We start from the raw sequence: 14,365 nt of genomic DNA, 5'->3' as shown, positions 1-14,365 counted from the left end.
TTGTTTTTTTTCCATCTGATCTGTCTTACTATGAATATTTGTCTCACCAATTACTCAACTACATCCTAGTTTCCGTCTAGATTAATGTCTTTCTGCATTGCATTGTATTTGCTGTTATTCTGCCTACTACAAATGCCACCAATACCAGTATCAAGATAAAAATACAGGCTATCCCAAAACATCTCAACACTGCTGTCACTCCTATTATGTGGATGAAATAATTTTACTAACTAGCTGTTTCACTGTGGTTTTGAGAAGGTTCTTAAGTCTATCGTAATAACTTGTGTTAGTTGACATCTGTATTTTAAAAAACACTCAGATATTGTTTGCTGTTAATGTTGACCAAGAATAAACAACACTCTGTGAAATGTGTCACGAAAGCAAGATAGAGATGTAGTTCCTAACATAAAGAGGTGAAAAATAGTTTTAAGGGCATAGAAATAATCAGATTTACTCAGTCAGGGATGTGTGGATTTCTTCATGTACACAGCAACTTGTTATACCTTCTTTTGCAATAACAAGTATCTGCCTCTTCATTTACATTTATTAATTCTGATGATTATTCTAAATGATTGCCTTTTCATATGCTAATGACCATTTGCCAGAGCCAAGTCCTTCCTTTATATTTTTATTTTACAAAACAAATAGGTTATTTTTTGTGGTATGTTCTTTTGAAGCCTTTACTACTGTAATTAAAATGTATTTAATTTTTCCTAACTGGAAGGCTTTTAGATAAACAGGATATAACCTCAGCACATAAATGTCCATTGTTGGGTTTAAATGAAAAATAACATGTAGTATTCAACTACAACATGTTTGTAGTGTTCAACTTATTTTGTAAATTTCCTGGTACTTATGTAAAACTGTTGATTTCATAGTGTTCCTTATGACTAAATACTATGTGACTTCAGAAATATGGTAAAAACATTTACATAAGTTTCTCTGTTCTGTAAAGTAATAAACTGCCAAATGAGAATTATTAGTAGGCCTGATGATAAGAAAAACACAGTTCACTCCAGAAGCCTATATTCATCACTTATTCAAGATACAGCTTCTACTGACTGCTATGGGACAGCTTGTATGACAACTGTTCTGATAAAAATAACAATTACAAAAATGGCAACATGCTCCCATAAATGTCTAGTTGTCTATAACTAAAAATGTTAAAATGAATTGCACCCTTATAAACTTTTGAGGTTACTTAAATTGTCATTGATAGGAAAGAAAATATTTAGAATTCATGAAGTTTTATTAAAACGACTAAGCAACAAGGAAGAAGCTATAGCTTAAAAGCAAAAAGATCTGAGTATAAACTTATATATTTACTTTGTGTGGAATACCATATTTTTACATTTAATTGCAGAGTATGAGTTAGTTCTAGACATCAATATTACAAGCCTTTGTTACAATTATTCATGAATTTCATTAGTTTCAATCTTTTTGCAATATTTCGTTCACTTAAAATAGTCCCTTCAATTTTTCTGAATCACGGAAAAGTGTTTATCTATTAATATACCATAAGGGAATCAGTAACAATTGTTCAATATCAAAATCTTCATCTTTTTCTACATCAACCTGAATTTCTCAATTTTCTATTTCTTGTTCTTTTTTTTTTTCTTTTTCTTTTCTTTTTTTTAATTTTAATCCAGCCTTCTGGAAGAGAAGTGGTAATTTTATCTGCAAGACAGTGGAACTGGGCATTTTTGAAACAAAATACAAATCAGTGATTCTATCAAGTCAGCATTCTTTAGCTGCCCTTGAGTAGGGGCAAAAGGTATAATGTAACTTATTTGTCATCTAGTCTTGTTTCTGTCTGCACTTTCAGTAGCAGAATAAAGATCTGCAACTTCTTAAATACTTCCAAATGAAGAATTTATTTTAGTCTGTGAAGGTTATGTCAGGGTTATCCTCCCTTAAAGTACACAGTAAATTAACGTGGTAGTGGCATAGAGTACTGGTGTTTAACCATGTCATTCTGAACCTAATTGCAGTATCCGCATTTTTCAAAGATGGATGACCATGCTTGATTCTATCAACATGTGAAAAACGTTTTGGCTTCCATTTTGGGAAGTGGGAATGAGGTATGAACAAAAAAAAAAGAGCGATGACGTAGCTAAGAGGGAAGAGAAATATGATAAATAGTGACAGAGTGCAGGATTTGGAATTCATGAGCATTTAGGGTATGATACATGAAACTGGGAAATTTTGATGACAGCTAAAAAAATGCAAAGTAGTAAGGATAAATATATTATCCCCATCCTACAACCTCAGGGAAGTAAATGGCTGCAATCTAAGATTCATCTATTTCATTGATTTCTCCTCTGATCAACTTTATGTCTTTTTGGTCTCTGTGTATTTCACATTTAGCAATTCTCTTTCATATTTTGTAGTAGTACTTTGTATCCTAAGGATAACCACTCTCCAAGATTCTCTTCTGCTCTTTCCATGTCATTAATGCAACATTAGTAATTAGATCCTGACTCATAGAAATATGAGTAGGATAAGTTTAGATTGTTGCCTTATTTAGCTCCCAGTGGAATTCTAAGCATGTGGACTAACTGGATTTTAATCTATTTGCTGTAATAATTAAGGCTCACATTATCTTTTTAGTTCTTTCTTCCATTTTCCAGTTATTAGTGGAACACAGCACTTCAGAAAAGGATAAGAGATCCTGATTGCTGATAGTTTTAAAGTGAAGTAAAACCATGAAAACTGTCATAAGCATACACGAGGACAAGAAAAGTGATGCTAAAAATGGCCCTGCTAAACAGAAATCCCAAATGGCATTGGAGTTTGCACAAAACTGTATATAGTTTCCTTAGTGCTAGCTGTCTTTTACTTAGGCAGCAGGCAAATGTAACAAGTACACAGATGGATTTGTTTTAATTAAATAGAGAGCAGATTTGAGGAATTTGTTTTAATGAAAACTCTATAGACATAAACATTAATGTTATCAGGAGTTCACTTTTGAACTGACTCTTTAATCACCCCTGCTCACTGTGAAGGCTGTGGTGGTATGCTCATCCTTCAGGATGACATAGTTTGGATATAAGGACACATTTGTGGAGAAGCTATATTGCTTGAGTGAAATTCACCATTCTATGTCTCTGTTCTAAAGCTGCTGGTTAGCCGATTATGCTCAAACTCAAGTCCGGAGATCTCTCTTGAGATTTAGTGGCCAGCAGGTGATCTCAGTGATTCACATTTCTCCAAAACACTCAACGTGTAATTGACAAACAGAAAAAGAGGATTGAACAATAAAATATTTTTAAGTACAGGACTTTTTTAAGATCAGATAGTTTTCAGAATTTTTTGGTGACTGTTTATAAAAAAAAAAGAATGCATTTACACATCTTTCAGGCTCTCCTTTCCACTCCCTACTGCCCACTATTGTAATCTGCGATCCTTAATGCATTTTGGTTTGAATATAAATTCAAGCAGCTCAGTAGGCCTTTTCAAAATAACACTGTCAAGCAGTTTAAGTACTCTTTTTGTGAAGACAGTGCTGCTATTTATTTTACAGTTTTTTCATGTTTCTTCATCTAGACAACTTTGTCATATTTAACTCTACAGGTAGCATCCCAGCATTACATTAGTGAACTGAACTGTGATGGTATAAATATATCCTTCACAATCTAAAATATTCCTTTGTTTTGTTTTGTGTTTTTTTTTTTTTAAACATAAGTAGTTCTTCAAGTCTTTGCAAGAGGAAAAAAAGTAAAGAATCAGAGAGAAGCCAGTCTTCTTTCTTAAAAGTCTTCTATATTTTAAAACTTACAGAGAAAAAACAAATTGGCTAAACAAAGAAAAATGCAGTGTAGCAACCAAGTCCCCATATTTAGTTAAAAAGAATAGAGCAAGTCAATGACAGAAGTAGTGTCATCTGGGATAAAAATGCAAATGCTGCTTTCTGAGTGTAAAGTTGGAAGAGAATGCAAAGGATATGAACCTGGACGTTCTGTTAAGATAGCAGATGTTTTATTTATTTATTTATTTATTTATTTATTTATTTATTTATTTATTTGAAGACAAACTCCTGTAAAAGTGGATATAGACACCCAGAACAAACTAAGGTAGGTCTATGTGATAACAGGGCGGGTAGGAGTCTGTGGGATCTATTCAGAAACGTGTATTTAGGTGATAGAAGGTATAAACTACAGGAGAAAAAAGAACATTGAAAATGGGAGAAAGTTCTGAACTTGGAAGCTGAGGAGTATGTAAACAAGTAATAAAGCAGAATTTGTGGAAAATGTCTTGCAAGGCATTAAACATTTTGAGGGCAAAGTCTCACCATGTGCAGTATCACTGCCTAGCCTACTACACTGAGCATACCTCAGATGTGATTTTAATGTGTCCCCAGTGGATGGAAGGGTTACATAAAAGCTTAGACTGTTTTTTTAAGGCAAGACACTGTACAGCATCTTGTCAGAAAAATACTCTAGTTACTTGGATAAAATATATTGGGAGGTGGCTGGATAATTGATTTTAAATTCTCTGTAATAGAAATCCACAAAACAGATTCAGAGGGAAATGTGCAGAAATGACTTAAAACATTTCATACTCAGGGGGTGAACCTCAGCTTTTGCTGCATCCAGATGGAGACACCTTGATCATTATAATCAGCAGACTCCATTTGCTGCATTTAAAAACTAGATAAATATTTAATCACAGTGCAATTAAGTCTAGATCATTGCCATTTGTTTATAATGAATTGTTTGATAGGATCTAATACAGTACTAATATGTTCATGAGCCAGGCTAAACAGGTTTTTTTTGTTGTTGTTGTTTTTTAAAGCTGATATTTTAAGAATCTAATGAAATATAAGATGTGGATGATATTTTTTTTTACTAGATTCGTAAGCCGAACTATTCTATAATAGTCAGCTAATATTATCCATATTCCGCATAGACTGCAAAGGATGTTGTACCATGTCTATTCTTTTCAGTTTAAAATAGGCAAATAAATAGCAAGCTGTAACTATAATAAATATTTTTGTTATAAAATTAATTTGCCTTTGCAAAATAAACTCAACACTGGCAAATTCCAAAAGGAATTGGGCTGAAATGTATTGATCTGTAGAAGATGTGGGTATTTTTATTCTTTGTTTTATAACTATTTAAGTATGCTGAGGTAGCAGGGATTTCTTATTACAATTTGGAAGAATTGAAGGATGAGGTACTTCAAACTACATCAAGGTTGACTTCTTTGAGTTTTAGTTAAAATGTGACATGTCTTTATTGGAGCCATGTCACAGTGCACCAGTAAAATACAAGATAAGCCATACAGTGCTTAGATGTTTATTTAAATATTGAACCCAGACTGGCTTTTAAGGGCAAAAATGAACAAGTAAATAAAGAAAATGTGAGTAATAGAGCAACTACAGGACTGCAACATTTTCATATGTTACTGAAGATGCACCCTGCTGCAGAATGAACTTTTGACTAGAAGTCATTTCTGTGATTATAGCTATTTCTGACATAAGGTCAGTGGCACATCTGCTGGGAGCTCTCCTCGAATGTGCTTGGAACGGCATACTGCAAAACAAGCATCTGAGTTGTGGTTGCAGTTTCAGGTAGTTAGCAAATATGTCGTTCTTTGCATCCAGCTATGTCAAGAATGTTCTTTGGAAATGGTAGTTTCTTATAAATGTAGACATAATCTGCAGAATACATGAGCAGCAGATGAATCTTAGCCACAAAGTGACTCAATCTATATTAGTGAGACCTAACTCTCTGTACTGCAGTTGCTGGAGTGGGTATGCCATACTTCTGTTTTTGAGCCTGTAGGCTGAGTAGTGTGTGCATTCTGGTGTGATCTATCTTTCCCCAGAACTCAAGAGATGCTGGATCATTTTTGTCAAGTGATTGAAATGATCTCATTCTAAAGTAACGTAACTCCCATGCAGACGTGCAGTTGTGGTCGTTCAAAAACCAGCCTCTGTGTCAGGCAAACCTTCATAATCACATTAATAAATTTTAGGCAAAGTTATAAATGTGGGTACGATCACAGACCCTGAAGAGTGTTTGTTATATTCCCACTCATTTTATACAGTTCTCTCTTGTTATTAGTAGGGACATTCCTGCAGGTTTAAGTGATTTATGTGGTTCTGTGGGTGGTAGACTCTTTCAAATGGGGTTGTTTTATATTTTGGATTTGTATCTGACAAACTTTAAAGTCTAGAAGCTCACATTAGAAGGGCATATTTTTCAAAAATCCTTTTGGATTGAGTTTTGTAAAGGATGAAGAGGAATTAGAAAAGTTTATACACTTTGGAAGGTAGTCCCTCATTTGTGTGTGTATGCATGGTACTTTTATAACTGTTTGGATAAAATATATAATAGAGTAGAATATCTTAAATGTAGAGATCCAGAGATTAAACTCATCTCAAATATTTATAAAATATATAGTACATATTTTTAGTTGTTCCTATTTCAGGATTCTTCAGCATTCTTATGAAGTTGCAGGAACTGATGGACTGCAGGGATGCAATACTAGATTACCTGGGCAGTACATCAGATTCAGTATTATAGTCCTAAGCTTCATTATGGGAAGATTCTTCCCTTCTTGATCACCAGCAGCAAGGACATTAATCCTTCCCACAGAGGTGAAAGAAGCCACATGTGCCACTCTCTTTTTTACATGTCTGTTTCAATGTATAAGAAATCTTTGTAAGTAAACACTGTCACAGTAGAGGAAGCAGTTAAATATTAGAGAGAAAAATAAATACTTCAGACAACTGATGTTCAAGCTTAAGGAGAGTAAATTTAGGTGAAGTATAAGGAAAAAATAGTTTACAGTAAAGGTGATGAGACACTGGAATAGGCTGCCCAGGAATGTGGTGGATGTTCTGTCCCAGGAGATTTTCAGGGCAAGGCTGGACCAGTCCCTGGGCAACCTGTTCTAGCTGTACGTGTCCCTGTTTATTGCAGGGGAGTGGGACTCGATAGTGTTCAGAGGTCTCTTCCAACTCAAAAAATTCCATGATTCTATGATTCTATGTTTTTTGTGAGAGACTGCTGATAAACTTACAAGATGGAAAGATAAAGATGAGATTGACATTGCTGTAGATGGATCCAAGAGGGGCGTAAGAAGCATTAGTAGTATGAAGGCAAGCAGATTGAGAGTATTTTTCTTTTACAGTGAAATGTAAAAATGTACTTTGATAGCGACTCCAGTATCTGTTTTGATTTTCTTTGGACCTTACCATATTATCAGAGTAGCATTATCTGTTAGTTCTACTTTAGTAATATTCCACAAAATAAATGAAGAAATTAGCTTTGTAGCTAACGATATCTTCATCTTGATGTATGTCAGTGTCAGTATCTAATTTAGTGTTTTTCATTGAAATTGCATTATTGCTATGTGAAGAGAAGATGAATAGATAGGTGTCATCAGAAGTGTTAACAATTGCAAATCTGATCATTTGGTGTGTGTCACTCCACTGGAGAACATTTTTCTTCTCTTTTTTTTTTTTTTCCCTTTCTTTACCTTGGTTTTCATATTCTTCATTTAATCTTGTCTTTGTAAGAAATAATGGTTGTTTGATTTTTGATCTTCCTGTTTTAGCACAGCAGCAAGCACACTTTTGGGGGAATCAGACTTTAAGAAAGATCTGTGGCTGGAATTTCTGAATATCTCTCCCACCAGAGCAGCATCAGATTTTTAGTTTGTAAAAAAATTCTTATCGTGTTTGGTGAAAACTTGAGAAATGGCTTATTTTACCAATAATTTGTCTCTAAAATGGGGAGTAAAAAACTGGATCTGCTCATTTGAGCAGTTTTTTTGTTTGTTTGTTTGTTGGTTGGTTGTTTTAGTTTGTTTCTTCCTTTTACTATTACTACTTCAACTAGCTTTCTGGTTTGACACATTTCACTAAGCTAATGTCACCATGCTTTGAAATCATATTTTTGAATCCTTCAGTGGAGATTTATCAGAAAAAGCACTTATAGCCTTTTTTCAAGTGCATGTCAATGCATTTCACAAGATCTCAGGTTTGTGTGTTGTAACCTTGAATATCAGCACACTGTGCCCTTTCAGACAAGCTTGGTGCTTTTTACTGATCAAGGTAGCACTGGGAATGCAGTTGTATATAGCTGTTGCTGTCTTTAGCTGGTTGAGCAGTGCAAGGGTTGCACTTTACAATCATCAGTGCACAGGAATTATAAGCTTTTTTCTTTAAACTCCAGTGCATCCTGGACACTTAAAAGGGACAATTAGTGTCATATCTCATGTCTACAAATCATAGAATCATAGAATCACCAAGGTTGGAAAAGACTTAAAAGATCATCCAGTCCAACCATTCACCTATTACCAATAGCTCCCACTAAACCATGTCCCTCAACACAACATCCAGTGTTGTAAGCAGATAAAAAGCCTTTACAGAGTCTAGGGTTAGCCCAAAGTAAATTAATCTTTCATCTACCTCTCATTTTGCAGGGGAGACACTGTGTCTTCTTAGATCCTGAGCATTAGCTCCCCTGTTCTTCAGGTCCATTTCCATTGCACTGTGTATCTTACTGCTGTAGATAAAGCTACTCCATAGTAAAATTAATTCGTTTACCAAGTAATTTAACTGAGAACAATCAAAATTTTATGTAATTATGTTCACTTAACACATATTAAAGTGTGGTTTTCAAATGTTGCTGTCTCTAGGGTTTTGTTTGTTTTTGTTTCCCTCAAAACTGGTAGACAGGGCAGGAAAAAAAAAAAAAGTCTAAAAAAAAGATGTTTCGTTGAAATCAGGAGAAACTTTGAAAGATATTTGAACAGATAATTGTACTACTTCGGAAGAATTTGAGTTCCTTAGAAGACAGAAACAGGCAACCATTTTCCTATACTGGCTTGTTCACTCTGTATGTTCTCAATGTCAAAAATTACTTCCTTTTTTAATTAAATGAAAATTCCCTTGCTTTTCTGCCTTCTCTTGCTATAGATAAACTAATGGTCTCTTTCAAATATGTAATTATTTCTTCAGTATTGCGTTATACAAGACTGTATTTATGAAGTTTTAATTGGCTGTATTTGTCAAAGAAGAAAACAGATGACAGATTTGCCTCGAGCCCCATTGCAACTCAGAAGTGAGGATGCATTTGCTTGATTTCTCCATCTATAAAATATCTGAGATTCTAAAAAATTTAAAACTTGTTAAGATCTAAGTCAACTTTCAATACTTTTTTCAAAAACCGGGTGGTATTTCAACTGAATAATTATGTATGTTGGAGTATACTTGTACTTATTATTTTGGCTAATACCCCTGTAAATGCACAAAAGGCCTCAAAGTGAATAGATCTATTGCTTTTAGTGCACAATTAATCTTGTTGACATTACTTTATATGAGCAAGGATAAAAATGCCTGGAAAGCATACCATTGAATTCCAGTGCTCATTAATATTGGTCAAATGTTGTTCTCTTTGTGTTTGAAGCTACTTAAAGATTACCTGCAGAAGTATTACAGTGCTATTGATTTAGAAAGACAAATCCCTGAAGCCCACTGTTCTTTAAAAAACATGAGTTGACAAGGGTTTTATTTGTTTGTTTTTCAGTAAAGAAGGATGCTTTCGAACTTGCTGCTATAGATTTGAGTAACAAAGAATATTAATCAGATTGTGAGAGAATTAATTATCCAACATTCAATATGTTGTTATTTAAAAGCTCAAGGAAGTTAGATGGGAGCTCTTATCATGGGGCAACAGTGCCCAGACTCTCCATACCATTTTTAGTGTTTAAAATGAAATGATTGCTGGGTGAGGACACAGGTTCTTCAAGACACTCAAACCTTTATAACTGTGCATGTTACACAGCTTATGTGATAGACGGAGGTTAAAAAAATAAATAAGTGATATGCTTAATGATTCATACAATTTAGAAGTCCTGGATTCCTTGGACACTGATACTGCTGAGAATTAGGAGAAATGAGGTACAATGTTACAGATTTCTTTTGAGTTTCAATCATTCTTTCTTTTAAAATGCAAATGAGTCTAACCCATGTCATTTTGATGAAATGAATGTTAACTAGTGAAAATTAGATCATTTTTGTTAACTACTTTCAATGCATTTAATTTGTGTGTTTAATTGTTCACAGAACCATTTCTGAACCACCAGTTTATATCAACAAAAAAAAAACATTTTGCATTTATATTAAAAACACTGTTATTATATGTTTATGACCAGATGACAACTGCAGACAGTCAAAAACACCTTCATGCCAGTGTTTTCTTCACAGATGGAAAGTGCTGTAGAAGACTAAGATCAGATAGAAGTACTGGCATACGCCAGTATATTTATTACTGTGCTGCTCGATTGACCTCTTAAGCCTTTAGAGTACTTTAGAGTGATCTGAGAAAATGCAAAATCTAAGGAAAATCAATGGAAATATGCTGAATATATGCTTAACAAACCACGTGGAGAAAGCAGCAAGCAAAATGAGAAAATAATTGTTAAAAGACTTATTGTTCTTGGAAGATTAGAGTTCCACATGGATAGAAATAATTAACATATGGGGCTAGCTTCAGTTACTCCCCAAACTCCAACACTGTGATAGAGACTTTAAAAAATATATAGTCCATATTCATTGGAGACAAAAGATAAAACTGACTAAGTTCCCAGAATATTACAGAGGAGAAAAAACATGAACAGAAGTTGTGAAAGTTGCAAGCCGTGAATCTCACTTGACCTTCCAGTAGACTAATATATACTCTCTGGAATTAAACATGTAGTATACCACATATTTAAAGTGTAATGGAGAATGTGAGTGGAAAAAGCAAACATAGCAACACCCAATCTGCCTTCCTTTTGGTCTTCAAGATTTTTCCTTTTTTTTTTTGCTACTAAGTACACTTGAAATAGACTGATATATATTCAGGTGTTTTATGTATTGGATTCAGTGAGACATAGTCCATGTTTAATGAAGTGCATAAGCACAGTTTCTGCAGGATTGTGTCCTCATCTACACTAAATACAAAGCTGTAATACAAGCGGGTAGATGGTTAGTTTCTCAAACTGCTCTAACTACACAAGCAATTATAAGTGTGGAATGTGTTCTGACAAAATTGTCATTCTGATAATTTTTGTCCTCTGCAAATTAATGTTTTCTCAGAGATTATAGTTTTCATGAAGTGATATTCTGAATATATGCTATGACTCTGAACATCTGTTGAACCTTGGGTTTGTAATTGAAAACATAAATAGCCAGACTCTGAGAAACATTAAACATAGAGCGTTTTTAAATTTAAATTATTCAATTCCCAGTGCTGATTGTCAGTAAATTATGCTGTGGAAAGAACTTCATGTCTTTTTTTTTTTTTTTAAGATGTGATTTTAAGTGGATGAATTATTATTACATTGCAATTCAGCAAATGAAGATTATCACCTTTTAGGGCACATAGCAAAGGTTGCAAATAATGTACTTTTTACTGCATTTACAAATCTTTTCACACAGTAACTTGCATATGAAGCTTTCCAGTCAGTGACTACAAGTACTTTAAAATGACATTGGAAAATTAATTCATCAAAATTCTAAAGTGTTTTCTTCTGCTAAGAGATATGCTACAGGTATGGGGGCTGCTCCATAAATACTGCCTCCTATTTCATGATGTTGGCTCACAGAGGTAGATGTTGGTGGTATGGCAGTAGAGATTGAACCTTCCCACTAGTATTCCATTACATTTTGTTGCTATGCAACAGATGGCAGCAGAGGAGCAGTCTGAAAAAAATAAAGTCTGACATGGAAGTGCAAATTAAGCAAAAGTGTGTAAATGAATTCCCCCATGTGGAAGAAATGGCACCCACTGACATTCACTGACCCTTGCTGAGACCAACCAGTGGATGTGAGCACAGTGAGGTGGCAGGAGGTGCATTTCTGCAGTGACGATTGCAGCAGCAGGTTACCTCCACTAGTGCAGACTGTTACAAGTGCAGTATGCAAACTGTTGTTAATTGCTGGAGAAACTGCATAGTTAAGTTATGGTGATTGTGTTGAAAAGGACTGTTTTGTAGCTGAGAATTTGCTCCGTTGAATAGTATTATTGTGCCTTTTGTGTCTGTTTTTGTTTTCATGGAAGTCAGTAGGAGGCATTACTTCCAGAGTAGCCTGTGTAACATTAGTAAGATAGTACAATGGGACGTGTTTTTTACACACATCATGGACATAAGAATATGTCCATAATGTCATAATCTGTGGATTGAAAGACATAAGTAGTCACTGCAAACTAAGTAAGTTAGATCTCACAGATGAGACTTAATGTATCCCAGCATATTGCTAGTTGGGGAATAAAAAACCAAATTCACTTGGAAGAATTTTTTGAAAATAGTTTGAAGTGGATTTGTTGAAAAGATAGTCAGTGGAAAATAACACTTGGTTTAGTAGCTTGATTTCTGGGCCAGATAGTTACATATTCAAATAGGCACACAAAGCCATAGAAAAGGTCTCACACTTGACACGTAGTGATTACTCAGGGATAATGTACATGTCACTCCATACATGATAGGCACATTTGATTAATACATATTGGCACAGTGGTATAAAAGTCAGAATGCCTGTTATCTTTAATAGGAGAGCAAGATTTAGCTTCTCTGTCTCCTGTCTTCTCTTACATTAAAAAATAATGTTATGATTAATGAGTAGTGACATGCTTCATATTTTTTCTTGTTCATAAAAATCTGTGTTGGCAAGTTCTCTGAACTAAATGAAGGATATATTTTAGTGGAATATGGAGGTCTACATGAGAGATTTTATTTCCTTAATGAGTGTAAAATTATGATGTTTTTTAATTATATGTTTATATATACTTATCTTCTCCTTTTTTTTTTTTTTTTTAATTCCATCTCTTAGGACCCTGCCGTCCTAATCCATGTCATAATGGTGGGATGTGTGAAATTAGCGAAGCATACCGAGGCGACACATTCATAGGATATGTTTGTAAATGTCCGGAAGGTTTTAATGGGATTCACTGCCAGCACAGTAAGTTCCACATGGTAACTTTTAAGTATTTATGGACAGAAACCTTTTTATTAGCTTGCAGTCTTGAGGATCAACATTTGATCTCGCTTTCTTAAATCCTTATCCTTTATTTTGTGACCAAGCTAATACCGTTGAATACTGTTATTACCTTCAGAAAATGGTGTTATTATTTCCAACTTACTCGACACAAGAGTGAATGCTTTATATACATAATAAAACATCGTATGCAAATGCAGCTGCATTTATCATGGATTTAATAGAAGGCAGTATTTGAAATAGTAGAGATCTCCTTTTTTCTGTTGGATGTGTCTGCACATTTGTTTTTATTTATGGTATGCAAATGTGGAAAGGATTACTGAGAAAAAATTGTTATAAATACACCTTCTCCATCTTTCTTTACCTATGTATTTATAAATTAAGAATAAATGCCTTGAATCACGGTAGTATCTAAATTTCAGGGTAGAAGTTCCAAACTTAAATAGGGTTTATGTTTAATCATGTTTTAAATGCATTATCTTTTATGTCCTTATAATTTATGTGAAGAGTTTCTCCTACTTTCAGATTAGATTGTTAACCATAAGATTATGCAGTTACGGAACTGAAAAGTAGCAATATAAAAAAGAAAAAAAACATTGTCAGATTTTGATATTCACTCACAGGGGGAATGAGTTCACAGTGTAATCATGATGGCAAATGATTGCCTGCCTTTAAACGGTGTAGCCAGGAGTTCAGGAGTCTTCAGAGCGGGAAAGGAAGAACGATTATGTCTAACTGTAACTCAAGGTTGTACCAGCTTGCAAGTTTCACCTGGGCTAAATTGTCAGTTCAGTACTTTGTTGTTCCTGACCTTTGGCATCTGCATGTATTTTACAAGAGTCTGCTGGCTGATAAGTGAAGAGCCATTAGAATGTGGCAAGCTGGGAAGTTATATATCAGCCCTTGTGACTACACTTGGTAAGAGTAGAGCAAACAGTTTCTGTTTGCTGTTGATGTCCAAGTTGTATGACAGAACATCATCGTGTTCTCAGGCACACTCCATCATAAGACTAGGCTCATAGTCAACTCATGGTGCAGTGTTTAGTGTTCTACTACTTTTAAATGTCAAAGAGGTGACCTTTATTAAGGATGCCGTTAAGTGAATAACACTACAAACTTTTATCAAGCAAAATGAATGCTTTAGCCTGTACTGTTGAAAAATTTCACATATTACCTCCTTGATGAAAAAAAAAACCATGCAGTAGTGAATTATGGTATTAATCATAGCAGTTTACTGAGTCCCTATATCCTTTTAAAAATATTCAATATTCAAACTGAACAATTAGCTACTGTTATCCTCCTGATAATCAGCTAAGTACACTTACACTAATTTCAGAATAAAGCAGAGTTCTCACATGGGTGATTCAAATT

General features: G+C 34.3%; 1 protein-coding gene across 2 annotated transcripts in view; it reads left to right on the top strand.

Annotated features, from left to right (window-relative positions):
* EDIL3 (EGF like and discoidin domains 3) overlaps positions 1-14,365 on the top strand; it is a 272,911-nt gene that overhangs the window by 128,077 nt on the left and 130,469 nt on the right. For both annotated transcript variants that reach the window (XM_085213568.1, XM_085213567.1), the window contains one exon: positions 12,830-12,958. In XM_085213568.1, the coding sequence (XP_085069694.1) occupies positions 12,830-12,958 (129 nt within the window). The remainder of the gene's footprint in view (positions 1-12,829; positions 12,959-14,365) is intronic.

This window comes from Meleagris gallopavo, chromosome Z (assembly GCF_905368555.1).
Source record: "Meleagris gallopavo chromosome Z, MGAL_WU_HG_1.1, whole genome shotgun sequence".
Lineage (NCBI taxonomy): Eukaryota > Metazoa > Chordata > Aves > Galliformes > Phasianidae > Meleagris > Meleagris gallopavo.
Note: the sequence above shows the minus strand (reverse complement) of the source record. Positions and strands in the feature narration are given on the sequence as shown.